Consider the following 27,769-nt stretch of genomic DNA (forward strand, 5'->3'; position numbering starts at 1 on the left):
CCTCAAGCACCTGACTTCCCTCACCAGTCCTCTTCAGGGTTCCCCTCGGGTCTTGGCGGCTAATGACAAATATATATATATATATATATATATATATATATATATATATATATATATATATATTTTTTTTTTTTTTTTTTACCTCTTCTAAGTCGGCCTCTCGGGAGAGGAAGAAGATGGGCGTCCAATCGCGCTCGCGTCCCGCAGTTACTCTGCACGCAGACCGCTCCACCCCTTCTCGCTCCCTGCTCCCCCTCCCTCCGCTCCGCTCCCCCCGGGGATGAGGAGCTGGAACTGAGCGCGGAGGAGGAGCGCGCATGCGCGCCGCGGGTGGAGCCGCTGGGCAAAGAACCGGAAACTTAAGAGACAAAGTTCCGAGCCCCGCCCCCCGCCGCGCTGCCCCACCGTCTGGCCCCGCGGACCCGCGAACCGACGGATCCACGCACGGACGAATCTGCCCCGCTCTTGAGAGCGCCATGTCTGGTTCCTCCAGCGTCGCCGCTATGAAGAAAGTCGTTCAACAACTCCGGCTGGAAGCCGGGCTCAACCGCGTGAAGGTGAGCGGGGGCGGGCGGCCGAGGGGGAGGGGAGGGCGGAGGCGGAGGGTGGGATCCGGCGGCCGGGGTGGCTGGGGCGGGCGGCACTGGCGTCCGCCCGCTTCCCCTGGGGAGGGCGCGCGCTCGGTGGCGAGGATCCGGGAGCAGCCAACTTTAGAGAAGTAGCGACGCGGGTGGGCGCTGTGGCTTGGGGGGCCGGTTAGTGCGCCCTTCCGCGGCCAGGGCTTTCCAAGGCGGCTGGTCCCGGAGCTGAACAGCGGCTTTCCGCATTCCGGTCGCCCTTCTCTCTCCCTCCCTCCGCAGTGACTCCGTGGCTGGCTTGGGCAACAGCTGCTCCTCCGCGCGCCGTCCGCACCCTTCCAGTCCTTAGCTTACCAGACTCCACCCTTTCTTTTCACTGGAAAGTTTTATCTGGCTTTTAATTCAGAGCAGAACCACGTCAGAACGTTCCCAAACCCACTCCTTTTAGTACTAGATTGTTACCTCCAGCTCTTCTTATCCACCGAACACATACTTGAAAACGAATTTTTGCAAACGCAAACTTTAGGTTAAAGAATCATGTTTGTTTTCAAAACGTCCCCAGTGTCTACAGTTACTGGTGCCCTGTACAACCTCGTACAAAGGCTGCATTTCATACCTATTTGGCACAGTTTGCTGTGATCTGATCTTGGGAATATCTATCTACTGGTCTGCGTATCTTAGTGATCAGGATGGACAAGTCTTATTTGTTTTGCCGTCTGGTTAACATTGACCTTGGGTATTTACTTTGGGGGAAAAAAACCTTTTGTGTGTGTTGGTAGGATAACCTGACATTCACATGCTATTCCAAGTTTCAACTGATTTTTAAAATCCTAAATGGATTGCCTTCTTTCTGGCGCAGGTCAGCTTGCAAGTGAAACTCTTCTTGTAATTAAAAAAAGAAACAATATAAATCCTGCACTCCGTTGAAAGAAACAGCCCGTTTCCAAGATGACTTGATTGTGTACCCATCAGGCTAGTCTTTACTTCTCCCTGAAATGTTTTGTGGAGTAAGATAGTCTCCCATTTACCTATTTCCTTAAATAGAAATGTCAGGGACCTAGCTTACTCAGTTGTGGTCACCTCAGGAGGGAAGGGAAATTCCCATCACTTTTGGTGTGGGATTCCCCTCTCTTCCTGGCCTTAAGTGCTGTAGACTCCATTGCTGTTTGGAATCCATTTCTCTCATATCCAGATGCTTACCTCATCCCAGTGGTTTATGGTCAGTCTTGGCTGGATTTAACTCTGAAATTTGAAATCATGTTTCTTAACCAACCATCACATTATCATTCAGGTGTGCCTTTACCATAGGTGGAGTGGCTCAGGAAAAAAAGGGGGGGTGTAGGGCCCCCCCCCCCAAAAAAAGGCTGGTTGAAAGCAGTAAGTCTTCAGTAGGGATACTTAGTCCTCGTCTCAAAACAAAATGAGATGGAAGTCCTCAGACTAAAGTACTCTGAGGGTTTTATCACGAAAACCCCAGCTATTCCAGTAACTCTCCAGAGTGATGCCTGCTCCCGATACTTCAGTTTTTCAGGAGGCTTCTGGTCAGAAGCCTTTAAAGCCACCGTTGGTGATTTGATTTTAGAATTCTCATTTCATCTCCTGCTAGATAGAAGCCATAGCAAGGAAGGGAGAGCATCCCACCTTAGGACTTTAAATGAGCTTTTCTTTAAATCTGTTGTAAAATGTGGTTAGTTTGATTTTATTTTGTGTGCCTGTTTTATCCATGACTCTGCTAGGTGCTTTTTTTGGTGATATTTTATTTTTAAATTAGCACAAGTTTACTGTTAAACATTTGTTTGAGTACAGTCGATAGAAATTTTCACAAATGCTTGACAAACTCTACCATATGTAGGGTGACCATACATTGTATTGCCAACCCAGGACACTTTTGAGAGTGAAAGAGGGCACTAATTATTATGCCAGGATTCTAGGGTTTTAACCTCCTGGATGGTGATTATTACAGTGCTTTAGGGGCTGGCATCTTGTTTGAGTTTTAGAGCCTTTGTCTTAGTTCTCCCCACTGCTTGGAATTCTGATTGGTTTCTCACTGATAGTTACCTGACTGGTTCTGTCATTGAGATCTCAGTTTAAATGTCACCTCCCCAGAGACACCTTTCCTTAAGGCACAATCTAACCACTCTCTTTTCCAAAGAACTCCTTGTCTGTTTTTTCCCCTGAACTGTCACTTCCATAACAAAGACCTGGCTGTTCTTAGGTATTCTCAGTGCCTAGAGTATATTTGGCACATCCCAGTACTTGAGAAGTTTGTGAAAGGGAATTAGTTAAGTTGGAGCCTGCCCCACTTTCAGCAGAAAGTTAATAGATACTTTATCCTTACTGTTAGTTAATGTGAATGAAACCAAGTTTTAAGATGGTGCAAAATGATACCTTGTGTACCCCCCATTTTAGCTACACCTTCTTTTGGTGGGTAAACAGGGTGGCCATTTTTTGTAGCACTTGGTACCAGGTATTTACATACTACTTTACACAGTTGCTAAATAAACCCATGGAACTCATTATTAACTTTGGACTGTTGTATAAGCCAAACACACAAATAGATTTCAAGACTTGAGATTCATCTCAGGATTATGTATCCTTTTACCAGGTAAATGTCTGGGCTACAGCAGTGATCTGCAGGATTTCTTCTTATTGAGGGTATTTGTGATGCCCTCCCTTTCAAAGGCAAATGCCCAGCTGGACTGGACACCTGCTCTCACTCTCTTTGGGGATAGTTGAAACTGAAAATAAATGATTATTTTTCCCATCTTCCAAGCCTCAAGGCTGAGGATATTGTATTCATTTGAGGCATCTTTTAGTTATTCATGTTCTACATCTGAACCATTCGGTTCTTTATTTTGGTATCCTACATCACCTTATCAGAGTAGATACAAATAGTAGACATTTAAGTGATACTTAATTCCTTAAGTCCTGTTTGAGTGGCATTGCATATATATATGAGTATTGTTAAAATCCCATTTAAGCAAATACACTGCTTTTTAAAGGCAGGCTGCTCAGTGAAGTTATTAAAATAATTCGAAGTTTGCTATCAGCCCTTCAGTTGCATGATACTAAGCAGAAAGCTGTCACTGTCCAGTTTCGTATTCTTAAACAGCAGATGGTACATAATACCAAAACAATGAACTGAATGGTTCAGATTTAGAACATAATGTTCATTCACAGTAGCATTTTTCCAATAATATTGTTTTCAAGACAAAGTAATAGTTGGCTAGAATTTTAACGCTTTTTCTATCAAGTGTACTGCTTTTAATAAAAAAAAATGTTGAGTACCCTGAAGGTGGAATACCTCTGAAGTTTATTTATTAATAAACTAGCAAGATAGGTTTTATTTTGCAGATGTACTGAATCATTTGATGCTTTTAATAAGCAAGCAAAAGAAAACATACTATAAACAAGTCCTCTGTACATGTGTTTTGAGTATGAGCTCAGTATATATATGACTGTTGACCTTCAGTTGGTGTCTATCTTCCTTTGACTTAGGTTTTTATAGGGGCACCTGGGTGGCTCAAAATCTTTAAAAAAAAAAAAAGTGTTTATTGCAGGTATTTCAAAGATTTGAGGAAACCTTCATTAAAACATTCTCACCTCTTCCCACTACCCTCTCCTTTTGTCTTATTCAGGTTTCCCAGGCAGCTGCAGATTTGAAACAATTCTGTCTGCAGAATGCCCAACACGACCCCCTGCTAACTGGTGTATCTTCAAGTACGAATCCCTTCAGACCCCAGAAAGTCTGTTCCTTTTTGTAGTAAAATGAATCTTCGGATGGTAAGTTTACTTAATATTTAGACAGTTTTTTAAAAATCTGCAGTGTTTATGGGGATGACTTTTAAATACTACCAGCTGTTTTTGGATTAAGTCTGTTGTCATTTTTCTAATAGAACCCAGCTGTAGCACAGCATAGCAAAGATTTGGGAGTTGGGAATGCAAGAGAAAATCAAGAGATCGTTGAATTAAATTGACATGGTGTTGACATTTGTAGTGGGGAATAACAGGTTTTATGCTTATTTCAGTAAAGATAGAACAAGAGAGAAATGAACTGTATGAGTTCATGGTGGCAGGCAGTGGATTTGATTTCAGAAGATTAAGAAACTAAAGAATTTGCTGGTTTAAGGCATGTGTCTATATATTAATCTGTACCTTCCAGATCAAATGTCAATGTGTGCAAAAATGTATAATGTTAATCCAAGAGAGATGTGACCAGAAAACATGCTGTGGAGAATTTAAAACGTAATCCAAGGGTGCTACCTTTTATAAATACACGGTACTTCAGTCAGAGGGTTTACTCACTAGTACTGACCTATGAGAAGCAACCTTAAACTAATAGTGCTTTAAAAAAAAAAAAGACTGTGGCACACACCCTTTACAAACATTCTAACTCCTCAAAGTTCAGGAAGCTGCTTCCTAAAATACCATGTTACATAGTTGTGCCCTTCCTCATTAAGCTTTGTAGATTTGGTAGTATCCAGGAAGTCAGCATGTTTCCAGTAAATAAAATGGTTAAATTGGTTAAGATTTTGAAACACCAGAAACCATCTTTGAGTAACAGGTTTTCCATGAGGAAGTAATTCTTTTTAACAGCTTAACATGTTCATTTTGAGTAGTTAATAGTTCTTTGCCTGTAGCAGTATTAATTCTTCATGGCAGTTATTGGAAATTTCATATTTTTATGGCTTATTAGAGATTCTTTTTTAACTTCTGTTCCCGTTGTATAAAGTGGTTTATTTTCCTTTGATATAAAATACTGTTAAGAAGCCTGGCTTCTTATCTGGTTGTTAACAGTTTCATTTCACAAGAGTCTACAGATAGGTGTTTAAATGACTTGCTTAAAGTTATAAATATAGCTAGGATAAGAACCCAGATTTCAAAGTAAAATAATTGCTGCTAATCCTGGCAGTATAATAAAACAAGTTTGTAGATATGCTTTGAAACACATTTGTCCAGGAAAAGGACATTTGGATGTAAAAGAATTTCTTCTCAAACTTCAATGTATCTACAGATCACCTTGTTCAGATGCAAATTCTCGATAGATCTGAATTCTAGGGGTGAAGCATTTCTTACAGACTCCCGGGTTATATTGATACTGGTGGTCCTTGGTGGCCCACAGTGAAATCGCCTGGATGCAAAGAATCTACATTTCGGTCTTTATTTTCACATCTTTTAAAAATATAGTTTTTATAATTTAAATTAAGACAGCATAGATAATTTAGCAATAGAGTACAAGAAAAATAGAAATTACCATGATCAGCACACCTAGAAACAATCACTGTTAGTAGATTAGATTTCCTTTTAAGAGGAAGAAATATTTATGGGCTGGCTTACAGAATGAGGATCATAATGTAGTTTTTATTCTGCTTAAAAAAAAAAACACTTGAATTTTCTTATTTCATTAAATATTCTTTGTAAACGAAATTTTCAATGGTTGTATTATAACTTAAAGTTATCATTAAATATTGAGGTTTCCAAGCCTGAAGCTATACTTCTGTGTATAGTTTACCTGTTTCTTTAAGATAAATTTCTAAAAGTAAAATTAGGGGTGTCTGGGTGGCTCGGTTGGAAGCTTCTGACTCTTGATTTCAGCTCAGGTCACGAGCTCAGGGTTGTGGGAACAAGCCCTGCGTTGGGCAGAGTCTGCTTGTCCCTCTCCCTCTACTCTCCTCCCCCGGCTTAAGCTCTCTCTTGCTCGCTCTCAAATAAAATCTTTAAAAAAATAAATGAAAAGTAAAATTATTCAATAAGGAATGACATTTAAAATTTAATAGCACTTGATAACTAGGAGCAAACTTTCCACCTGGACCTTGAGAATGCTTTTTTTTTTTTTAAAGATTCTGTTTATTTGACAGAGAGAGAGACAGCGAGAGAGGGAACACAAGCAGGGGGAGTGGGAGAGGAAGAAGCAGGCTCCCAGTGGGGCAGGGAGCCCCATGCGGGGCTTGGTCCCCCTACACTGGGACCACGCCCTGAGCTTAAGGCAGATGCTTTTAACACTGAGCCGCCCAGGCACCCGAGAATGTTTTTTTTTTTTTTTTTTTTAAAGATTGTATTTATTTATTTGACAGAGATAGAGACAGCCAGCGAGAGAGGGAACACAAGCAGGGGGAGTGGGAGAGGAAGAAGCAGGCTCATAGCGGAAGAGCCTGATGTGGGGCTCGATCCCAGAACTCCGGGATCACGCCCTGAGCTGAAGGCAGACGCTTAACCGCTGTACCACGCAGGCGCCCCCTGAGAATGCTTTTTTGTTGAGCTTTTGCTAAACAGCCCTCAGCCTATTCCTATTTTCTGCCTATTCAGTTTTTTAAATTTGCACTGATTCAGATGTTAATTGAGGTTAGACATTTTGTTGTTTCACCACTGATTTTAAGCTTCGTGAACAGTTTTGTTATAAAATACCAGAAATTTTCATAGAAGTATAGAGAACCATGTATCAAAAAGAAATTTTAAAAAGATACACTTTTTCTACCTTTCAGGAATAACTACTGTATTATTTTTGAGATTTGTGTTGATCCATGTAAATTGTTTTAACTGCTGTATAGTATTCAACAATATGTATAAACCCTGGTTTATGTATCTGCTCCTCTATTGAGTTACATTTAGGCTATTTCTAGTTCTTTGCTGTTAAAACAGCACTCCAGTCAATATCCGTGTACATGTTTATGTATAGGTTTATCTCAGTAAATAGAAGTGGGATTGCATCTTCTACCTTAGTAGATACAGCCAAACTGTTCTCATCAATGCTAACTGCCCATTTTCTAGGGGTGTTCAGATTTTTCTGAATTTAAGAGATTTTTATATTAACTTTTTTTTTAAAGATTTTATTTATTTATGTGACAGAGAGACAGCCAGCGAGAGAGGGAACACAGCAGGGGGAGTGGGAGAGGAAGAAGCAGGCTCCCAGCGGAGGAGCCCGATGTGGGACTTGTTCCTGGAATGCCGGGATCACGCCCTGAGCCAAAGGCAGACGCTTAAGGACTGCGCTACCCAGGCGCCCCCTATATTAACTTTTTTTTATTAGGACATAGAGTATCTTTGGGAGTGATCTTGGCAAGTTAATCTTTAAGTCTGTTGTTTATAAACCAGAAGTGATTGTACTTCAGAGTGGTTGTGAAAATTAAGAGGAAGCTACATTTTATATACCACAGAGATCTCCTGTTTTTCAATTTTCCCCCCCAGAAACCCTGCGATATGTCTGCTTTTTTAAAAAAACAGCCTTAGTTTGGGGCACCTGGGTGGCTCAGTTGTCCTGATCTCATGGGTCCTGAGATCAAGCCCCAAGTCGGTGTCTGCTTGGATATTCTCTCCCATGTTCCACCCCCAACTTGCACACATGCCAGTGCTCACTCTCTCAGATAAATAAATCTTTTAAAAAAATAAAACAGGCTTAGTTTAACTGAAAGCACTTTATAAGCTGACATGCAAATGAATGCCCTTACAGTAATAGAAGATGTATTACTTTGCAGAAAAAACTTTTGTGCTTTGGTACTTTACCCTGATTCACTCTTTTATTTTCCATTTCAGGTTTTCTAAACCACTTTTCGTGAACCAGTGAATATTCAAAGGAGAACTAAATTTGAAGCCTGTACAAAAGCTTATCCCTGTAACACGTGCCATACTATATAAACTTCTACTTTTGTCAGTCCTTAACATCTACCTCTCTGAATTTTCATAAATTTCTGTTTCACAAGGGTAATTATTTTATATACACTGGCAGCAGCATATAATAAAATACTTAGTGTATAAGTTTTTTGATTACTGGTATTAAATAGACTATTAATTTATTTTGAATGCTTAAGATAAATGACAGTTGCCCATTGTCATTAAGAAGGGGTTAAGTTTTAGTGTTTTTTCCTACCAACTCATCTCACATAATTTTATGCCATACATTTATTTGAAAGACTAGGGAACTAAAGGTAAGTTGCAGACTTTTTATCCTTCCCAGGTCAGGAGGAAGCTGCTAATACTAGTTCCTACTCATGAGTTATTTGCAGGATTAACTTTGTTTTAATAAATATTTTTAATAAACTTTTGTGTAGGGAATTACCATTACACCTAAAAGTTAATTAGTTCTTAACAGATTGCTCTCCTAATAAGGACAGTAAAGACTGGACATACTAATTCCATTAGATGTTAAGAAAAACCTCAGAGTTTTAAACATTTCTTGAGTGGAATACTATACTACAATGTAATGAGGTACAAAATACCAAGAAAAAAAGGAACCAAAGTTTAGCTTCAATAATTTGCAACTGTTAAGTCCTTGGTAAACCACTTTGCTTTAAAATTTTTACCATTCTGAAAGGCTTAAATATTAAACATCCCAGAAACCTGGCCTCCCAATATATATTCATGCAGGAAACAGAATTAAAGTTATGTGCCAGATCAAGATTAGTCTGGTAGAAAACCACTGGGTTAGTATCTGCCAAGGACTGTATTTTCTCTCTAGACCACGTGTCCCGTGAAAGTACAAATGGGAAAGTTAGTTTGAATCTTGATTCCAACTTACAATTAACTAGAAATAAGAGAATTTTTAGGAAACTTAAACTGCAACTTCTAAATTCACCAAAATGACTTTTATTGGTATTTGCTACATAGACAGTGAATGGTAATTCATGGCGCTTGATATTTTGTCCAGACATGAAAAGGTTTATGAAACCAGTAAATTTGAAAAGGGTCTTCTGTCATAAATCCAAGATAGTCCTGTTTAAGCACAACTGAATAACTACTCCTTCAATATTTTATAAATGGAATTTTCTTCTATTTGTATCCATTTCCCGGGGCTGAAAATTAGAAGAAAAAAAGAAGTAAACAATTTATAGGTAACAATGCTAAAAAAAAACTTCTGGGTCCATTTCAGAGACTGAATAGTCTTGGTCTAATAAAGTTATTAAAAGTTACTGTTCTCATACGTATGTGTATAATATATATATAAAATTTTGAAGTAAAAATCATACCTAAGTGAGCTATTGCTTACTAGAAAAGAGACAGGTTTTAAAATAGTGAAGTTTTTATTTTTGACTTAAAATGATCTCCAAACTTGTACAAAACCTCTATAGCAATAGTTTTCAAACATACAGCAGAATCATAACATTGGCTTATAAACAGAGTGCTGGGCCCCACTTATAAACTAAGTGCTGGGCAACTTAGGGTTGCTGATTTGGTAGGTCTGTGGCCCAACAGCGTGCCTTCCTAACAGGTTCCTAGGTGATGCTGCTGGTCCACTTTGAGGACCACTGATCTTTAGGATAACTCAGATGAACCAGGGTTCATCACCAGTCTAAAATACCCTATCAGAAATTGGTTCTTTCAAGCTTATGGAGGTCAGAAGCCTAACTTGAGATATAAGTACTCAAAGCACAAAGTACGTGATTTCCTTCTCATTCCATTCTTTTAAAATGATCTAAATGGCTTTTGAAATAAGGCACATACCTTATGGACCCATTCATATTCTCCATATTTAGAATCAAAGGTTCCTTTCTGAAGAGATCTTAATTTTAAGGTAAAACGTGGTCCAAGTTCCTGAATTCCCACTTTCTTTTCACTCCTGAATATGTACCTTCAAAGATAAATGGAAGAATTAAGGGGAAACACAGTCTGAATGAATCAAATGTAATTTCTTTAATGTGATAGAATTCAAAAGATAATTTATTTCTCATCTACAATACTTGTGACAATACATTAGAAAACATGTTTATGTTGAAAATGTATTTCATGATTTAAGTCAAAATCTAAAGTACCTTCCTCACCTATGAAATCTGAAGAAGATATAGTCCCGTTGATTATGGAATGTGGCAACTTGCCTCCCAATAAACTGAGGATTATGGGGAAAGAGAGATGCAAACATACGTCCAACAGAATGACCCAGCCTTGTTGTAAAGTTATTCAAGATTATTTCAGGTATGTGTTCTGTAGGGTCCTTGCCTCTTCTCTGGAAAAATGATGAAAAAAATCACAATAAGGAATTCAATCTATATCCTGATATTGCGAATTCAAGTTTCAGAACTTACGTGACGAAAATTTTAAAGGTATCTTTCTTATGACAAACTACCACAGATGACTTACCAATCCCATGAAATAAAATATATCTAAAATTATTTTAACGTGCAGTGACTGGACCAAAAAGTCCTACTAGAAAAGTATCCTGTTTCACAGTAATGAAGGCTATTGCCTGTCTGCCATAACTCAATTACAATCTTGTAAGAAAACTGCCAGTAGATAGAACTTGCTTTGAGCAGAAGGACAAATGCTATTATAAAAGCAATTTGATCTGTAAGTTACAGAGCTGACTAAGGATATACTGCAAGGAGACCAATGCCAATCAAGGAACAAATAAAACTTACCTTAATTTCTTTACGCAAACGAACACTGCTCATTTTAAAGTGAGCAGTTGGGCCATTTGGCAAGTGACTTAGAATTAATCCATCTGTTCATAAAGCTAAGAACACATTGAACTCTGTAATTTAAGTCTTAAATTGTACAAATAACTGGTCCTCTGTATGTCCAGAGGCTCCTAAAATTTGTAGCCAGGTGAACAGGCAGGTGCGTGTGCTTCTGGGTTAGCAAAGTTTCATACCATACTCAAAACTAAAGCCCCATAAGTCAACCCAAATATTTCAAAAAACAGATTAATCTATAGTAGCCCCACTTTTTCTCTTCACAATATGATAAATGACATCACCCTCAAGAGGGTATGCTGGGTATTCAACTAAACTAGGCAAGAAGGCTTAGGTCCACTACCCTAATGGGAATGGTAAGATAGGATTCTAGCATAATTTTAGCATTGCAACAAAAAAGTTTACCTCCCTGTTCAGAGGCCTTATAACCCTAAAAATGCACTTTCATAAACATATACACACATTAGTATGTATATTTTTTATACATTTGTAGGGTTAGTATATGCTGTCAGCTTTGAATACTATCTCATAAGACTAGAGACTCCTAAACTCTCTTCTTGAAATCAAAGTTATTATGTCTCTCAAAAGACAACCTCTTATTCTTGGGATTACTGTGCCACAAATTAAAATCAACTAATTAATAACCATTTACTGATTGTCTACCACAGAGACTTCTGCCAGACACACTAAACTATAAATGAAGTATACCTACGATTGGCAGGGTTAGCAGCCCCAGGGCTCTGGAAGTCTGGAATGCAGCTACCTGTACAACATTCAAGTCTTTGTAACACAGCTTGATTCTTCCAAATACTGAACCTTAAAAGGAGGTCAGAATCAGACTATTCCAAATTATCTGCAGTTTTACAAAACAGATCTTGCCATCTTTTTATAAAGGCATCAACATTCTCCCATTAGCCTGTGGGTAATCTTCAATTTTCTCCTTCCCTTCCTTACCAAATCCTATTTACTGCTTTTACCCTCATAAATTCACTTCCATAGCCTCTTTACCCTTACTGCTATTCTCTTAGTTGAGTCCTTGAAATTTTCCACCTACATTAAAACAGTATCCTAGTTGGTCTGACCTCTCTCACCATTCCATTCCAAGTACATTTTCTAACAGACTGTAAATCTAGTTTATATGTAATAAGGTATGGGACGCAAATGTCATTTTATCTGTACCACGGTTTTTCATGCTAAGTGAAAAACAAAACTAGATACACCTTGAGTCTTGACAGCTGTTCATATTTCAAATACTTGCAATATTTAACTCCTCTATTCAGGCCCACTTCAATGAATTCCTTTATGTTTGTTATTGTTCTATATATTCGGGAGCAACTCGTACAAGTGGATAATGTCTTTAACTTGCATTGAAAATAATAAGCCCCAAAAGTTATTTAGGTTTTTAAAACACAGCTTTTAATCTATTTTAAAAAAACAACAACAAAAAACAGTGTTCATTGATTAAAAAAAAATGTTATTCTGGCAGCAGGAAAGTCCTGTCCCTATTTTTTATGAATCCTTAATAATTTAAATAATTTGACCCATTCACATGATCATCTTCAAAATTAATGAGCTCATAGGGGAGCCTGGGTGACTCAGTCAGTTAACCTGCCAACTCTTAACTTTGGCTCAGGTCATGATCTCAGGATCCTGGGATGGAACCCTGCGGGACGGGGTGGGCTCCACATTCAGCAGGGCTCTGCTTAAGGATTCACTCTTTCCCTCTGCTCCTCCCCTAGTTTCATGCACGCTCTCTCTAAAAGTAAATAAATCTTAAAAAAATTAAATTACATTAATGAGCTCACAGGCACCATTCAATAAATAAGTAAAACAATAGCACCACAAAAACAAATCTAGGTATCTTTATGTGCTCTCTCATCTCCAAACGGGAAAAAATACCTTGGGTTCATGTGACACGGTCACCTCAGATCTGAGACTCATAGAAAAAGGATAGCATATTCTTGGCATCTGAAACAATGGCAAACACATAATATGGGCTCAAATATCTACCTCAAAAATGTAACCCTATGATACCACCCCTGGTAACATAAAATCTAGCCACATCAAACTACTTGCAGATCCCCAACTGGGTCAGCTCCATCATGCCTCTGCCTTTACAAACAGTGTATCTGCAGTGGGCACTCTTCCATCTTATTCACCTCATTCACCCATATTCACCTTGACTGAGCTTAAGCATCTTTTTCTTATAGTCCTTCCTCCCTCATATCCCCAGCGCAGATTTTACCAGCGTGTGCACTATATCTTGTACTTCTTTCATTGTACTATCCACTCTACATTTTTGTTAGTTTACTTATCTATTTTCTCCTACTAGATTATGAACTCCCTGAAGCTCTTGTTTATCTCTGCATCTTTTACTAAGGATTAAAGTAATGTCTTGCCTGTAGCATTTACTTAATGAATATTTCTTAAATGAAAAGATAAAATTAGTTCATAGAATCTTGGATAGACACATAATTTTCTAGCTTAAAAAATTATCTTCTTAAAGTTATAGAAAACATTTCCTTATTTCAAATATATTTTAAAAGGGGGTGAAGGTGAGACAGGAAAACTTCTTTAATAAAGAAAGGATACTTGGTGTTTTACGATCTTCATTAATAACGATCAAGTCTGTGAAATCTCTTGAAATACACTGTGGAATAATTTTTTTCAGAGCCAGTCCTCTTCTGTAATAAACATGTGAATTTGGTATAACTGTGGAGAGCTGTTCACAGAGTCGTACTGTTCTCTGCAAAACAAATTAACAGAAATCTTTGAAGGTGAAAAGGAATAAAAGTCTTATGTAGTAAACAGAAGGAAAGAAGTAATGATTAATATGTGTTATTACTAAAGGGCAAGGGTAGGGAAAGAATGAAATCTGAACTGTATTTAATCCTTTATCAAAGGATGACCATCCTAAAGCAGTGGTTCCCAACTGGGGGTGATTATGCCCCACTGGAGAACATTTGGCAAAAATGGTTATAACTGGTGGTACTGGTGGGGATGGCTGGTAGTGGTATCTAGTGGATAGAGGCCAGACATGCTGCTAAACACCCTAAAATGAACAGGACCACCCCCATAATAAAAAACTATGCAGCCCAGAATGCTAATAGTACTGAGGCTGATAAACTCTATCCTGAAGAATCATGCTTAGAGAACCTGTATCGCATCACAGTATTAATTTTATTTAGCTTATTCGTAGGTATTATCTATGGCAATTACTGATAATTTAACTCAGATCTTCTGAAAGGAGTTCTTTTAAATAGTCTTAAATAATGTAAGAAAATTAAGAATTCAATAACTAGGGGCACCTGGGTGGCTCAGTCGTTAAGCGTCTGCCTTCGGCTCAGGGCGTGATCCCAGCGTTCTGGGATCGAGCCCCACATCAGGCTCCTCTGCTGGAAGCCTGCTTCTTCCTCTCCCACTCCCCCTGCTTGTGTTCCCTCTCTCGCTGGCTGTCTCTCTGTCAAATAAATAAATAAAATCTTAAAAAAAAAAAGAATTCAATAACTATACTGATTGATATGTTTACCCCATGAGGTCTATCTGATGTCGTGATGAGAATCTTGGGAGAAGTTTGTCTGTTGAAGTAAGAAGCAAATTCATCTGTAGCTTCATCATAAGCAACCTGTGAACAGAAAAAAAAAATGTAATTTTATATCAAATACTCTACTAGGCTAAAATTTTAAACGTAGCTCCAGCAGAATTCTATGACACTGACTACCTTCCTAGGTAATAGGGGATTTAAAGAAAGCCAAGAAGGACTTACATGGCAACATGAATAGGTTGAGTGATTTTCTATTTCTAGAATACAAGTATAAAACCGGAAAAAATTGTCAGAAAACAATTTCAAGACACAAACTGAGCGGTGTTTATTCTTTTAAAGATTATTTATTTGAGAGAGAGAGCGAGAGAGTGTGTGTGTGCATGTGTGAGAGAGCAGGGGGAGGAGCAGAGGAAGAGGGACACAATCTCAAGCAGACTCTGTGCTGAGTGCAGAACCCAATGCAGGACTCAATCTCACGACCCTGACGACATGACCTGAGCTGAAATCAAGAGTCGGGTGTTTAACCAAATGAACCACTCAGGCACCCTGAGCCATGCCCATTCTTGAAAAATGGCTAGGGCTATGAGCAAGCACATCAGGAATCTTGCTTTGAACTATTTCATTTCTTCCATCAACATGGCTGTGAAAATAGTAGCTTTATCAACTTTAGGTCTGATGGCAGGCAAGAACCAGCAATCTTGAATCCAAGGGTGGTGGACTGGATTGGGGAGAGGTGGCTTTGAAAACCCTTGATCTGCTAGTCCAAGGATACGGGGCCAGTTCAAGATAGGTGTGGACCAGCCAGAAATGTAAAGAACTAAGGAAGTGAAAGAGCCATAGAGGGGTCAGATCATCTCCACAAATCCCTGGCTGACAGCTGAACTACACATGGGAGAATTCTAAAAAACCAATTCACATGAAAGGCCAGGGAGACTTGAGAACTGGCTTCAACTCTGAATGCATCCTCAACCCACACCCAGCTCAGCTGATAGAAGCTTAGAGGCTCAAGGTATCTCAACACAATCTGCACCCAAATCACTGGCTTACCATTAAGCCACCCAAACACAGGGACGATCTCTAGGGAGGCAGGTTAAAAAATAACAATAAAAAAAAAAAAAAAAAAAACAAGTAGAGACACACAGTGCTGATAAAGGGAATTCAACTTTTAATGTTTGTGGGCCCTGCTCCTGGGCTCCCAAGGAAGCCAAACTTTTACCAAGGTCAGGATTGATTTCACCAGGGGCGCCTGGGTGGCATAGCGGTTAAGCGTCTGCCTTCGGCTCAGGGCGTGATCCCAGCGTTACAGGATTGAGCCCCACATCAGGATCCTCCGCTATGAGCCTGCTTCTTCCTCTCCCACTCCCCTGCTTGTGTTCCCTCTCTCGCTGGCTGTCTCTATCTCTGTCGAATAAATAAATAAAATCTTAAAAAAAAAAAAAAAAAAGACTTCACCAAACTTCAAAGCATGGGCTCTATTTCTGCCCCAAGCACACACTGTATATCTGCTTTGTTAACAAATAACTTTCTAAAAGAACATTTTAAAACTAAAGATGAGTAAAAAATCTCCCTAAGTTCTGTTCCCTTGCCTCCAAAGCCTGCAACCTTGCACATACTAAAAGCATAAGATAAAGTTTGTAGTTCTCTGAAATGTCCTTTGTCTTGATGATTTATAACTCTCGATGTAACAAAAAACATATATAACCCTGTATTAAATGTTCTCTCTCCGGAGTACTCTCTTCTTTGTCAAGACTGTATATCCTGGGCAGCTGTCCTCAACTGGGCTTTCCTCCTTTTCTTTCCTTCTTCATTCCTTCCTCCCCTCCCTTCCTCCCTTCCCTTCACTCCCTTTCTTTTTTTTTTTTAGAATAGAAATTCTACAAGGTTTGTTCATTTTGCGTAGCAAAATGTAGCACTGACAGTGCTACTAATGGGGAGACAGATTCATTACACAGTTTAAATCCAGGCAAGTTACCTCCACAAAAAAATCAACTCAAAAAATAAAACAGTCCAGAGTTACTGTAATATGTTGTCTAAAATGTACAGCTTCAGCCAAAAAATTAGGTATTTACTATGACCCATAATCAGTTAAAAAGTAGCCAACAAAAACTGTCTCTCAGTGGGCCTAGATGTTGAATTTAGTGAAAATTTCAAAGTAGCCATAATAAATATTTTCAAGAAATAAAGAGAAAAAAGGAGCTTAATGTGGATCTAAGAAGGCAAAGAATCAATGGATATTTATTAATCTAATTTCAAATTCAATCTGAAGAACAGAGAAAACAATCATTAAAAAAGGAGCAAAACTGAAGAAACCTGTAGGACAATGTTAACCATTTCAATAGTGTGTGAAAAGGGAGTCTCTGGAGGCCTGGGTGGCTCAGTCCGTTAAGTGTCTGCCTTAGGCTCAGGTCATGATCCCAGAGTGCTGGGATCCAGACCATGCCAGGCACCCTGTTCAGCAAGAAGTCTGCTTCTCCCCCTCCCCCAGCTCCTTCTCTCTTTCTCTCTCAAATAAATAATAAATAATCTTAAAAAAAAAAAAAAAAAAAAGGAAGTCTTTGAAGGAAAGAGAAGGTAGAAAAAAGTATTTGAAGAAATGATGGGTGAAAAATTCTAACATACAGCTACAAGCTCAATAAACCCCAAATAGGATAAAAAGAACAATAACCTAAACACCTCAAGGTCAAACTGCTAAGAGCCAAAAATAGAACATTTTGAAAGAAATAAGAAAAATCATGTGCAGGGGAACAACTATTAAAATGGCTGATTTCTCATCAGAAATTATGAAGGTCAAAATGTAATGGAATATGTTCCAAATACTAGAAGAAAAAAAAAGTCAACCAAGAATTCTGTAATTTGCAAAATTCTTTCAAAACTGAAGGCAAAATAAGCATATTTTCAAATAAACAAAAATGAGATAATTAGCTATTAGATCTGTTATAAAAACAAAAACATAAGGAGATTCTAAAAGTTGAAAGAAAATCCTACCAGATGGTAACTCAGATCCAAGGAAAGGAAAGAAGAGCACTATAATGGTAAATACGAAGGTAACCATAAAAGACTTTGTGTTTGTATGTGTACATTCTTAATTTCTTTTTTTTAAAAAAACATGAGATTATTTAAAGCAGAAATTATAACACTGCATTTGTAACATAGGCAAATGTTGTATATATGACAACACCATAAACAAGAGTAGAGGAAACAAAGCTATACTGGTGTAAATCAGCTATACTTTACCAGCATCATGTCTGTATTTACGTGAAGTAGATTGAGATAAATTAAAGAAGTATGCTGTAATTCCTAGAGAAACTGCTAAAAGAACCGTAAATATATAACTCAAAAGACTGAGAGGAATTAAAATAGCATACTTAAAAATATTTTTTAATATAAAAGAAAGCAGTCAAGGAGGAACAGAGTAAAAATAAAGATATAAAATATGTTGAAAAAAAAGCAAAACGGCAGATGTAAATGTAACTACATTAAAAATAAACATTAAATACTAATTGTCAGACTGAATAAAAGAGCAATACCCAACCATATGCTGTCTGTGACATTTTTAATTCAAAGATAAACTGGTTAAAAGCAAAAGCATGAAAGAAGATATAACATGGGAACAGTAACCATAAGAGAGTTTAGGTGGCTATGTGTACATGAGACAAAGCAGACCTTAAGAAAAGAAATGTTGCAATGAACAATTTAAGGGACGGGACAATAAGGGACACTGGATTACAAGTCAATACATTAGGAAGATACAATAATTACAAATGGACACACACCTGGAAAAAAGTAAAAACAAAAAAAAAATTTAAAAATAGGTACATACCTAACAATGAACCCCCAAAAAGACACGAAGCAAAACTGAAAGGAACGGAAGAAATGACTAATTCGAAAATTATAGCTATAGATTTCAATATTCCTCTCTCAGTAACTGATAGAATTAGAAATTCAGCAAGTATATAGAATAATATGAACAACACAATCAACCAACTTAAAACTCTCTTAACAATCTACTTCAAAACAGCAGAATATACATGTTTTCCAAAAGAACACAGAACATTCTCCAGAACAGATCTTGCCCTAGAGCAGAGAACAGTCTCTTTACTTGAAAAGCACCTAAAATCAAACAGAGTACGTTCCAGAACCACAATAAAATTGAATTAGAAATCAACAGCAGAGATGTATCTGGGAAATCCTCAAGTATTTGGTGGAAATTGAACAACACACAGCTTAATAATCAAAACAAAGAAGAAATCACAAAGGAAATTAGAAAATATCTTGAACAGAATGAAAATGAAAACACAACAAATATCAAAATGCATGGGCTGTGGCTAATGCAGTGCTTAGGAGGAAAACCACAGCTTTATGTGATTATATTAAAAAGAAAGAAAAGTATAAAATTAGTGATGTAAGCTTCCATTTTAAGAAACTAGAAAAAGAAGAACAAAGGAAACCTTAGCTGAGTTGAAGAAAAGAAATAATTAGGATCAGGGGAAAAACTAATGAAATAAAATACATCAAGCAAAAACAAAACAAAAGCAAAACCAAAAACTGATGAAATTACAAGAAGAAATCGACAAATCTTTCATAAGAGATACTTAGTTTTGAACAATAAGGAAGGAAACACATCTTAAAACTTGTGGGATATACCAAAAGTGGTACTTAGAGGGAATTTTGTGGCCTTAATTGCTCACTATAGAAAGGAAGATGAAAAGTAAGTTAATCAAATAAAAAGAATAAACTCAAGAGAGTAATAGGAAATAAACGATAAAGATAAGGTGAGATACAAGTAAATTAGAAAACAAAGTTTCAAACAGAGATGATCAAAAAGTAGTTTGAAAAGAGTTAACAAAATAGATATTATCTCTGGTGAAAAGCCCAAATAAATAATATTAGGAATAGAAAGGAACAATACTGCAGTCTCCCTTATACACACAGATATACATATTCTAAACAAAGTACTGACAAACCAAAACAATGTATAAAAGATAAAACATCTTAATTAAATTGAATTTATCCCAAGAATGCAAAAGAGATTTAACATTAGAAAATCTATTTCCTTTCCTACATTAGTACAAGAAAGGAGAAAAACTGCATACTCATCTCAGTATTTGCAGAAAAAGTACATAATTATCTCGATATTTGCAGAAAAAGCATCTGGTAACATTTTACATTCATTCATGATAAAACAAACAACCCCGCCAGCAAGAAAAGAATAAACGGATTTTCCTTAACTCATAAGGAGAATGTACCATTAAAGACACAAACATTAATGATGGCATGTTAGAAGTATTCTCTTTAAAATTAGGAACATGGCACAGATAACACTATTGCTGTTTCTATTTATTTGACATGCTGGAGGTTCTAGTCAGCGCCTAAGAAATAAATTATTAACGGACTGAAAGTTATTTGCAGAAATGATTAGCTAAGCATGAAATGAAAACAATATTTAAACAAATTATTAGAAACTACTCTTTAGAAGATCACAATCCAAAAATCAAGGCACTTTTATAAATCAGCAAATAAAACAATTTTCAGAGATGTGATTTACATTAATAAAAAAATACAAGATACCCAGCAATAGCCCTAATAAGATTTATGTATAAAACTTGCATGAAGGAAATTATAAAAGTCATTGAAATGCATTTTCAGTACAAAAGACCTACCTAAAAAAGGCAATATAAATAGAACCCCTAAGTTATCTGCTTTAATACAATTTATAATTTTATATGGCAGACCAAAGGTTCAGAAAGAGAACGTTCGTGGAGAGAGAGATTAGAGGATGGAGGTGGAGAGGGGCATTTTCCTCTAATAGATATCAAAACTTAACATGAAGATAAATAATTAAGAAAGATATAGCAACAAACTGACCCAGAAAAGGGCCAAGTATATATGGATACTTGATTTATGACACAGCATTGTAATTCACTGTGGGAAAGGTTGTACTACTGGAAAAATGGTGCTGGGGAAATTGGTTACACAGGGTGGGGGCAGGAAAAGAGGCAGGGGAAGAAAGAAAGAAATTGGTTTTCTTTCTCATGCCAAAGAAAGAAATCGATTCCTGATGATTAAGCACATACATGTGAAAATCAACTCTTCAATTTTTTTTAGGGAAAAAAAAACGAGAACATATGATCAGAGGATAAAGATTTCTTAAATATGACCAAAAAAACATTAAATATTAAAAAACTTTTAAACTCAACTATATTAAGGACTTTTATTCACCAAAAGACAGCACAGAAAAAGTAAAAAGAGCATCTACAAATTGGAAGATAATTATATATAAAAGATTAGCATCCAAAATATAAAAAAAGTTCTACAAATCAGTAAAATATACTATAGGATAAAAAATTGGGCAAAAGACACGAGCTGGCATAACTTTAGCAAAAACACAGAGCATACATGAAAAGACGCCCAACCACATTAGGAATCAGGGAAACGCAAACTCAAACAATGAGATAGTCCTTTATCACTAGCAAAGTATTGGTCAGCATGTAGATGACCAGAAACACTGCCCTTATTCTATGCAAGTGAAAAATGATACAACCACTACTCTGGAAAACATTTTGGCACCACCATGTAAAGTTGAACATTTATATACTTCATCACCCAACAAATTTTCCCCTAGGTAAATATTTTGGAAAATATTACATATATGTAGCCTCTAAATACCTATGATTTCCAATTTATCGCCAGCCAAGATCTCTTCCCTATCTCCTCAATGACAATTCCATCCTTCTATCCTTCCAACTGCTCAGGCTAAAAACCTCAATACCATCTTCAAATCCTCTTTCTCTCACATCCCATTTTCAATCTATCAAGAAATTCTAGTGGCTCTAATTTCAAAATATACCTGGGAAAAAATCCCAAACCTTAGCATCAAATTGATTCTCAACACTCAATATAACCACTGTAGCCCAAGTCACCAACATCATAATCTCTTTCTTGGATTACTTTGATAGCTTCCTAAGTACCTATTTACCTCTCTAACTACATTCTCAGTACAGCAACCAATTACTATTAAAAATTAAGTGTGATCATATCATTCTTCTATTTAAAACGATCCAGTGACTCATTTCACTAAGTATAAAAACCCAAGTCCTCACGATGGTCAACAAAGCCACTGCTCTGGCCTCCGCTCTTCCCAATATTCTCCCTGGCACCTCTTCTATAACCCTCTCTTTTGCTCACTTAATTTCAGCATACTGTCTTCCTTGCTGTTCTTCAAAAACACGCTAAGCATGCTCCTCCTGCCTTAGAGTTTTTGCATTAACTGTTTATGCACTAGTTTTTATACTGGCCATTCCTTGGAAACAAGTGGGTAGAACTGCAAGGAAGCCAACTCCTTTACCTCCAAAAATGGCTAATTTCTTTACATCCTTCAAGTCTTTGCTAAAAGGTCATCTTCTCAATGAAGCCTACCCTGACCATTATATAGAACTGCAACCCTAACCAACAGAAAAATGGGCAACAGACATGAACAAACAACTGATTAAAAAGAAAAGCATAAAAAGATATTCAACCTCATTCACAAGTGAACAAAAAATTAAAACTACACTGAGATACAATCTCTGACCCATAAGACTGGAAAAAATTATTTGTAATTGCAAAATCTTGAGTGCAAGTTTGAAGAATAATATACGTTTACATAATCTCAAAGTATATCCCCCGCCAAATACTTATTATAAAGGGAAAAAAAGAAGTATAATGGAAAAATCAACAATATGTGACTCCTAGTAAGAGACACCAAAAAGAACGTAAGATCACATCTGTCGTATACCTGTCAAAAATACATAAACTGAACATAATCATGAGCAAATATCAAACTCATATTAAGTGACATTCTACAAAAATGTCAATGTCATTAAAAGCAAAGAAAGTCTGAGGAACTGTTCTAAATTAAGGGAGGTTAAAGTCATTATAATGGAATAAAATGCATGAGCTGGGATTTTTCTTTTGCTAAAAATGACGCCATCTGGACAACTGTAGACATCTGAATAAGTTGTCTAGACTAGATAATAATCAATGTTAATTCTGTGATTTTGATAACTATACCCTGTGCTTATTAAGAAAATCACACTTGTTTATAAATAAAATCCACTAAACTATATAGGAGTAAACAGGCTTCATGTCTGCCATTTACTCTCAAGCATTTCAAAGAGAATACAGAAGAAAATTGTGTGGTACAATTTAAAAATTTAGGAAATCTAGGTGAAGGGCATACATGAATTCCCACTTTTCTATTAAATCTGAAATTATGTCAATCTAAATAAACATACACACACAAATACTCTTATACATATAAAATTGCAAACTCTCTCCACTCCAGGTAGTCCTGAATCTACTTGACCCAATTTTTTTTTAAGATTTATTTTAGGGAGACAGAGAGAGTGCATGTGGGAGGAGAGGGAGAAAGAAAATCTCAAGCAGACTCCCCTCTGAGCACAGACTCTGACTTAGGGCTTGATCTCATAACCCTGAGATCATGACCTGAGCTGAAATCAAGTTTGACGCTTAACTGACTGAGCCACTCAGGAACCCCTCTTTCACCCTATTTTTTAAGTGTAGTAACCTATCACCTGCTAACACATAATTTATTTTATTATGTTCATTGTTTGTCTCTCTCCCTAGAATGTAAGTTCCAGGCGGGCTGATATTTTGTGTGTATATATGGCAGAGTGTTTGGTGCACTGGTGGATCCCAAGTCCCTAAAACAAATCCCAATACACGGCAGATAATCAATGAACATTTATTTGCTAGAACACTGACTGACTGAATGAATGAATGAATGACTATATCAGGAAATGTTAAAGAATGTCACTAACAGTACTATTTGAGAGCAAATATAACCAAAACCAAATCTGCTATCCCCCCCCCAACCAAAAGTTTAAAAACCTTGATTCTATCACTGTACTGTCGCCAACTCTTTAAAGGGAAAATATGAAAAGTGACAACTGGATGATTATCTTGAAACCAAGAGTTTTAAGGACACAGAAAATACCACCAGATTGTTATCCTTATATCAAAATGTCTCATACTACAAAAACCTATAGTATGAGGAATGCTTTTCAAATGATATTAAAAACAAACGAAGTACTATACAAGATACTAAATGACAAAAGTTACCTAGGCAGAAAATATCATACATTTCTAGAAAATAAAAAGTAATCACTGCCTTTTTCTATAACATTTGAGAAATTCAATTATGAAATAATCTATAGCAAATAATATGCCAACAGTATAGCTGAATCAGTCCATTATACAACTTCACCAGCCAGTACTTTAAATTAAATGTCAATATATGAACAAATGATTTATCGAATGTGGCCATCCAAATTTATTTAAGACTTATAACATTACCTCTTCATCATTAGGGTCTACTACAGTTTCATCATATACTCTCTGGTTGTCAATGGTCTTTGGTATAGGCTTTGGTGGAGCCTAAATAAAAGAAACAAAGATTAAGTTCAGAAGCATTAATAATTTTGCATTCTGAATGGGGAAGAATAACAGAAATTTGCAAATAATCCAAAAACTAAATCTGTCCTCATTTCCATTGCTACATCAATCCTAATAATAATACTGAGTAAGAGGTTTTTAACTCTGAGCAGAGACATAAACATCCTAGAAAAATTGCTAACTGAATGAAATGACTTAAAACTTTGCAGAAGTAGCTGAAAGAAGGTGGAATTAAAATAATTATCCACTAAGAAGAATATTAAACAGAATGAAAAGAAATTACAATTGACCATTAAACAGCATGGATTTGAACTGTGCAGGCCCATTTACATGTGAATTATTTACACTACAAGACTATAAATGTATTTTCTCTTATAATTTTCTGAAAAACATTTTCTTTTCTCTAGCTTATTTTACAGTAAGCATACAGTATATAATACATATAACATATAAAATATGTATTAATTGATTATTTACGTTATCAGTAAGACGTCAGATCAATAGTAGGGTATTAGTAGTTAAGTTTTTGGGACTTTCAACTGTGCAGGAATGGAGATAGTCTGCAACCCAACTGCCATGTTGTTCAAGGGTCAGCTGTATAAAGATTATCTATATGTAGCTTTGTTCCAATACCTCCAGAAAGCTATTCAGAAATAAGTAACAAAAGCTACAAATCTATCTGCTGAACTGGTAATTCTAGTCTGAGGCATTTATGGTAAGGAATGAAAGGGAGGAGAGATTTATATAAAGAAATATGCATTATCACTATTATTAGTGGATATGAACAGCAAATAGGGCAAATATCCAACAAAAGGGTAATGACTACGAAACTTTAACATAATGGAATACTGTTAGAACTGGCAACATACATACTTAGTTTAGACCAACAAGTTGTGTAAATGAAATGCTAAGGAGCAGGAACACAGAACTCCAAGCATACACTGATTAAAATTCAAAACATATGTATGCTAGCAGAGATATGAAGAAGTATGAACTGGTAAACTATTTAGGATTTTATTTTTTATTCTATGAAACAAATATTAAGTTTTAAAAGTAATTTTTAAAAGGAGGCAGTTCTAGAAAGTCATCTTTCACTCCAAGAAACAAGAATGGTGAAATTTCCAAATGGTGATTGGCATATTTACTGTAATTGACTGATTACTGAGCGTTAAGAGACTAACATTGCGTGACAGGATTCTGCAGGTCAAAACAGTCTAACACTGGCAAGTCTGACAAGGCCTAGACTGGGGAGCTTCCCCATTCCCAAACTCAGGAAGATGAGTATCTGTCTCTCAAACACATAAAATTAAGTAAAATAAGTATGTTAAAGCAGGCATACCATTTATTTGAAACTTCGAAAAAAATGCATAACACCACTATTGTGTTCATCATTTAGGACACAAAAAAAAGAAGTGCATGGGAACAAAACATGGCAATTTTAAGTGGTTATCTTTGGAGGGGAAAGCAATCAGGAAGAAGCATACAAAAGACTTTGAATATTATTTGCTAATGCACTGTTTCTAAGCTGGGTAAAGAATAGAAAAGGGTTTGTTATATTATTTTATTTTCACATCTTTTATACACTGGGAATATTTTATAATAAGTTTAAAAGAAAATGATACAACATAAATATCAGGTAGCATTCTGCAATGTAAGACAGAAAGCAAACGGCTACAAATTTTATTTACCTTATCACCAAGAGCTTCTCTCTCTTTCTTAAGTTTTTTCTTAATTGCCAACTTTTCCTAAAAAGTTTAAAGAAAAAAACAATATTGAGAAACCACCAGTTGTATCACAAACACATACTAAAACTATACATTACTAATGCTATGACTACTTTAACTGAGCAATCTTCGTAATGTTTTTAAATATCCTGACACAGATTTTCATACCTAAGTTATTGTAAACCAAGTGAGCTGGCCAATCAAAAAAAAAAAAAAAAAAAGATCTTGCTCCTTCAAAAAAATCTAAATTGGCAAGTTTGAATAAAGTTTTACTAGCTTTAACTTTTACTATGAAGTCTTAAATTAAGTAAAAATGTAAAATGTATGCTTAAATAAGTTAACAAGTTTTTGTTTTATTTTGCATTCCTAACAAGTCGCGTTCTAAAGAAAACCATGGCTATGCTGCTTGCTTCTTTGGGGAAGTACTAAAAATAAATGAGAATGGGAAATACGTTTCCAGATTGTTCCAATAAACCATTAGTTACCCATAAATCTTACGATCAAAATATGCTTTTAAAATTATTAAAAACTTGCAAGGTGAATTACAATTGTACTGTAAATCTGTACCTTCGGGAGATTTCTGAACAGAATGTTTAACACACAATAGAAAGTACTCTCCCCACCCCGACCCTGCAGTGCCTATCTACCCTCCACCCATCAAGTCTCAGATTACAGTGTCAAGAAGTCTTCTATGAGACCCTTCCCGCAAACGCGCTCACCTAGAATGAGTTAGATTCTCTATGTACTCCAATAGCACTTTGGCGCTTATAATGAATAAGGCACAATCCACGGCCTCAAAAAATCTAGCATCTAGTAACAGGAGACAGGCAAGTAAAAAGAATATTATGTGTGTGAACTTTTACGACGTACCAAAATAAACAAATGCTTGCTTCCCATTGCAATTTAACCACAAATAAGCACTGTAACCTTGAGTTTTTTTAAATCTCCTCATATTTTATCTCCCAGAACAGTATGAAGACAACGCTATAAATACAATTACTAGAACCTTTACAGAAATAATTTCGGTAAGAGTTGCTGCCCAGGAATCAGAGAAGCATCACTTTGGGTTTCTGTAGTGTCCATTTTACAGATTCTAGGAATCAGCCAAACTTAGGGGGACTGGGCGAAGCAGAGAGAGAGGAGAATTTCGCCTTCCAGGTCAGGAGGGGGATTTTTCACTGCTAGGAGAGCGGGACTTCTTGCTTTCATTCTCAGAGGGGGAACCTAGAGAGGGGCTGGAAAGGAAGAGAATCCTTGACTCTCTGGCAAAAAGCTGAACCTAGAGGAAGTCTCCAAAGCAGTGTGAGGAGAACAGGACACAAGAACGTCAGCCTCACTCCTCTAGATTAATTACCGCCTCCTGGACGCCAGGCACTAGCCGCCACGCAAAAGCTATTCCCCACTACCCCACGCGAGCACGACTGATGCAGCGCATGCGCCCTACCGCCTCCGCCCCGTCCTACCTTACGCTGCTGCTGCTTCCACCTCGTGAACATTAAGTGTCGCCGTTGTTTGTTCTTAATTTCCGAAATGCTGAAGCCTGGGGGAAAGGCAGCCGCTTTCGGGGGCTGGACCCCGCTTTCCGTCGCTCCATCCTCAGCGACTGCAGTCTCCTGAGGTTCTTCAGCGGTCGCTTTCCGTTTCAGGCCTTTCTTTACTCGGCTGCCGCTCTTACCCCCGGCCTTCGCCATGCTGTTTGCTTCTGGGCGTCTGTACGGAAACGGAAATGGCAGCCCCCTCTGACTCCCTCACTATACTTTTACTTCCGGGGTCAGGAAGGTCTTAAAGAAAAACGTGGACCATTTAAGAAGGTGGCGAAATTTAGGGGCGTCTGGGTGGTTCAGTGGGTTAAGCGTCTGTCTTTGGCTCAGGTCATGATCCCAGCGTCCTGGGGTCGAGCCCCACGTGGGGCTCCCTGCTCAGGGAGGATTCTGCTCCCTCTGCTCCTCCCCCTGCTAATTCTCTCACTCTGTCTCTCAAATAAATAAAATCTTAAAAAAAAAAAAAAAAAGAAAGAAAGAAAGAGAAAAAAAGAAGGTGATGAAGAATAGACTTGAGGAAAGTTTAGGG

General features: G+C 37.2%; 3 protein-coding genes across 10 annotated transcripts in view; 1 reads left to right on the plus strand and 2 right to left on the minus strand.

Moving 5' to 3' along the window:
• The window catches only part of SPATA1 (spermatogenesis associated 1), a 54,985-nt gene extending 54,507 nt beyond the window's left edge, over positions 1-478 (minus strand). For all 7 annotated transcript variants that reach the window (XM_048220332.2, XM_057310526.1, XM_048220333.2 and 4 more), the window contains exon 1: positions 143-478. In XM_048220332.2, coding sequence (XP_048076289.1) covers positions 143-478 — 336 coding nt within the window. The remainder of the gene's footprint in view (positions 1-142) is intronic.
• Positions 457-9,485, plus strand: GNG5 (G protein subunit gamma 5). Its single transcript, XM_026497711.4, has 3 exons — positions 457-557; positions 4,217-4,361; positions 8,109-9,485. Exons 1-2 carry the CDS (start codon positions 477-479, stop codon positions 4,340-4,342), a joined length of 207 nt encoding a protein of 68 aa, XP_026353496.1. The 5' UTR covers positions 457-476; the 3' UTR covers positions 4,343-4,361; positions 8,109-9,485.
• RPF1 (ribosome production factor 1 homolog) lies at positions 9,139-27,429 on the minus strand. Of its 2 annotated transcripts, none has more exons than XM_026497710.4 (9): positions 27,163-27,429; positions 25,664-25,720; positions 23,877-23,957; positions 14,508-14,603; positions 13,571-13,724; positions 10,925-11,007; positions 10,331-10,512; positions 10,014-10,140; positions 9,139-9,364 (listed from the first exon to the last, which is right to left on the minus strand). In XM_026497710.4, the coding sequence occupies exons 1-9, from the start codon at positions 27,388-27,390 to the stop codon at positions 9,323-9,325; spliced, it is 1,050 nt and encodes a 349-aa protein (XP_026353495.2). In that variant the 5' UTR covers positions 27,391-27,429; the 3' UTR covers positions 9,139-9,322. The 2 variants fall into 2 exon arrangements, with proteins under 2 accessions (XP_026353495.2, XP_057166512.1); XM_057310529.1 differs by lacking the exon at positions 10,925-11,007 and adding an exon at positions 11,691-11,794.
• Positions 27,430-27,769: the final 340 nt, after the last annotated feature.

This window comes from Ursus arctos, unplaced genomic scaffold, assembly GCF_023065955.2.
Source record: "Ursus arctos isolate Adak ecotype North America unplaced genomic scaffold, UrsArc2.0 scaffold_12, whole genome shotgun sequence".
NCBI lineage: Eukaryota > Metazoa > Chordata > Mammalia > Carnivora > Ursidae > Ursus > Ursus arctos.

Bases quoted from the DNA above. Each gene is read 5' to 3' on its own strand.
- GNG5 (XM_026497711.4), top strand. From the start codon at position 477: ATGTCTGGTTCCTCCAGCGTCGCCGCTATGAAGAAAGTCGTTCAACAA. The intron at 558-4,216 runs GTGAGCGGGGGC...TGTCTTATTCAG, and splicing joins CCGGGCTCAACCGCGTGAAG to GTTTCCCAGGCAGCTGCAGA.
- RPF1 (XM_057310529.1), bottom strand. From the start codon at position 27,390: ATGGCGAAGGCCGGGGGTAAGAGCGGCAGCCGAGTAAAGAAAGGCCTG. The intron at 25,721-27,162 runs GTAGGACGGGGC...TAAACTTTTTAG, and splicing joins GGAAGCAGCAGCAGCGTAAG to GAAAAGTTGGCAATTAAGAA. The intron at 10,513-11,690 runs GTAGGTATACTT...TCATTTTTCCAG, and splicing joins GGCTGCTAACCCTGCCAATC to AGAAGAGGCAAGGACCCTAC.